This window comes from Monoraphidium neglectum, assembly GCF_000611645.1.
Source record: "Monoraphidium neglectum strain SAG 48.87 unplaced genomic scaffold scaffold03978, whole genome shotgun sequence".
Taxonomy (NCBI): domain Eukaryota; kingdom Viridiplantae; phylum Chlorophyta; class Chlorophyceae; order Sphaeropleales; family Selenastraceae; genus Monoraphidium; species Monoraphidium neglectum.
In genome coordinates, this window is record NW_014009651.1 from 3,414 (window position 1) to 5,844 (window position 2,431).

Consider the following 2,431-nt stretch of genomic DNA (forward strand, 5'->3'; position numbering starts at 1 on the left):
GGGTGAGGGGTTTTGAGGGGCTGCCGCGCGGCAGGCCGGGGGGGGGGGTGATGCAAAGACGGCTGCAGGTGCGGCTTGGTGCGGCACAGCCGGCCGCGCGTGATGCTGTGCGTCGTAGACACAGGGGATGGACACCGTGAGGGCAGCACTGCTCACTCTGAGCCGATCGCTATGCCTTTGCGCGCGCAAGTGCATTCACACACAAAACACACTCACACACACGCGTGCACACACACACACACACACACACTTAGACACACACACACACACACACACACACAAACACACACACAAACACACCCATGTGCACCCATACCCAGCCCTTCTCCTAGCTCATCACACCCAACCCCACCTGGTACACGTGCGTGGGGCTGCGGCCGTAGGGCAGCGCCACGCGCACCGGCCGCCCCAGCACCGCCGCCTCGGGCGTGCCCGGCGCCACCGACGAGTCCACATAAAGCGTCCGCGCCACGCGCAGCGGCACTGCGCGGGACCGGCAAATCCGCGGGGGCGGCCAGGAGACGTTGAGAGGGGGCGACAGTGCAGCAGCCAGCGTTCAGAGAGCGCGTCAAAAGGCAGAGCACGAGGGCGTGTGGCGCTCAGAACGGCAGGCATGCGGCGATGCGCCTGCTTTTTGCGCCCCCTCTTCGTCGCTTTTGCACCCTTGAGCATCCTGAGCCCTCAACATCGTCTCCAAAATCCCTGATCCCTCAGCCTCATCCCCATCTAAAAGCAACGCAAGTCTAGGGTTTCAGGTTTAGGCTTCCCGTCCCCCTCGTCACACCTGCGTAGAGGGCGCTGTCCACCAGCACCCAGGCCTTGAACGTGCCGGGGGTGGCCGTGGCCGCCAGCTGCAGCAGCTGCCAGTGGCCCGCGGCCGCGCGCGCCTGCTGCTGCCGGAAGAAGCGAGCCACGTTGCCCGTGGGCGCGAGCTGCGGGGGAGTCAGGGTGGCGGGGGAGAGCCGGGGTTCCGGTTCGTGCGTGGACTTTTGATGTGGGATCGGAGAGGAAACGCGTGTGAGGCGGGGTCAGGTGGTGTCAGCAGGGCAACGCTGACAATGCGCTGCAGCTGAGCAGCTTGGATTCGAAAAAAAACTGACTGCGTAAACGAAGAAGGAGCGGAAGAAGGAGCGGAATCGCCCGGCAGCCGCCCTGGTGCGTAGCGCTGACGACCCGCCCAGACCGACTGAGACAGCCGCGACTCACCGCCGCGGGCTCGCCGTCCGGCCCGCCAGCCGCCGCCGCCGCCGCCGCGGGCCGCCTGGCCGCCTCCACCTTGCGCCGCTTGCGCTCCTGCCGCACCTCCCGCCACTTCTGCTTCTGCCACGCCACCCACGCCCCGTAATCAGCCCGCCGGTCCGGCCGCGGCTGCCCTGGCTCCGCCGCCACCGCCCGCCGGCCCGCTCCCTGCGCGGCGCCCCCTGCCTCCTCGCCTTCCGCCGCCGCCGCGCCCGCCTGCTCATCATCATCTTGCTCCTCCTTGATGACATCACCGTCCTCCAGGCCCGCCTCCCCCAGCCGCCGCTGCTCCTGGTCTGCGCTGCCCGCGCCCGCGTCGCGGGCCGCGCGGCGGAGGCGCACGCGCGCGGTGGCGGCCGCGCCGGCGCCTGGGCGGGGTGGCGGCAGGTGCAAGCCGGGTCTGCTTCGGCCTCGGCCATTATTTTCACAGGCAGAGGGCCCAACCTCGTGCCACTGCCTTCGAACCAAATCGCTCCTGCCAACAAAGACACCCTCAACACTGGCAGACTCTCTACAACCCACAAGTCCTAAAACACTCAAACACTAAACCCTGCCCCAGAACCCAGGCAGCGACCCCCAAGCCCACCTGCCCCCTTGCCGCCGCTCAGCAGATCCTCTATGTCCCCCACAGCCGCCCCTTTGGCCCGCCGCCGCGCCGCGGCGGCCCTTACAGCCTCCTCCCCCTCATCCCCCGCCACGTCGTCCCCGCCGCCGCCGCCGCCGCCCGCCGCCGCGCCTGCGTCCGCCTTGGCGCGCGCCTGGCGCTCCCGCTGCTCCGCAAACAGGTGGTCCAGGCGCAGCTGCTGGCTGCGGCTGTCGCGCTCGCGGACGCGCTTGTGCAGCCAGTCGGGGTGCTTCACCCTGTGGAGCGGCGCGACGCCAGGTCAGCTTGACGCTGCAAACACACAACTGCAACACAGCCGCGGACATCGACATACTCCCAACGCCCCATACTGCGCGCGCCAGGGGGAATCGGCGTTGCTGGCGGCATGACAAACCCCTAACCCCGAGCAACGCGCAAATCCCGAAACCCGTGGCTGCCACTCGCCTGGGCACGGGGTTGGCCACGTGCTGCATGGCGGCGGGGATGGATATGATCTTCTGAATGGCGCTGCCCAGGCGGTCCTTGTAGTACTGCCAGTCCACGATGTCCCGCACATCAGGCACGCATGAGGGCGGGGCTGGGGGGGAG

At 68.6% G+C, this 2,431-nt stretch overlaps 1 protein-coding gene across 1 annotated transcript in view; it reads right to left on the bottom strand.

Annotated features, from left to right (window-relative positions):
• The window catches only part of MNEG_13679 (DNA polymerase epsilon catalytic subunit A/1), a gene marked incomplete at both ends in the record, with an annotated part of 4,586 nt that extends 2,395 nt beyond the window's left edge, over positions 1-2,191 (bottom strand). Inside the window, 5 exons of the mRNA XM_014037850.1 lie at positions 353-483; positions 785-932; positions 1,207-1,607; positions 1,826-2,100; positions 2,178-2,191. Coding sequence (XP_013893304.1) covers positions 353-483; positions 785-932; positions 1,207-1,607; positions 1,826-2,100; positions 2,178-2,191 — 969 coding nt within the window. The remainder of the gene's footprint in view (positions 1-352; positions 484-784; positions 933-1,206; positions 1,608-1,825; positions 2,101-2,177) is intronic.
• Between the last annotated feature and the right edge of the window lie 240 nt (positions 2,192-2,431).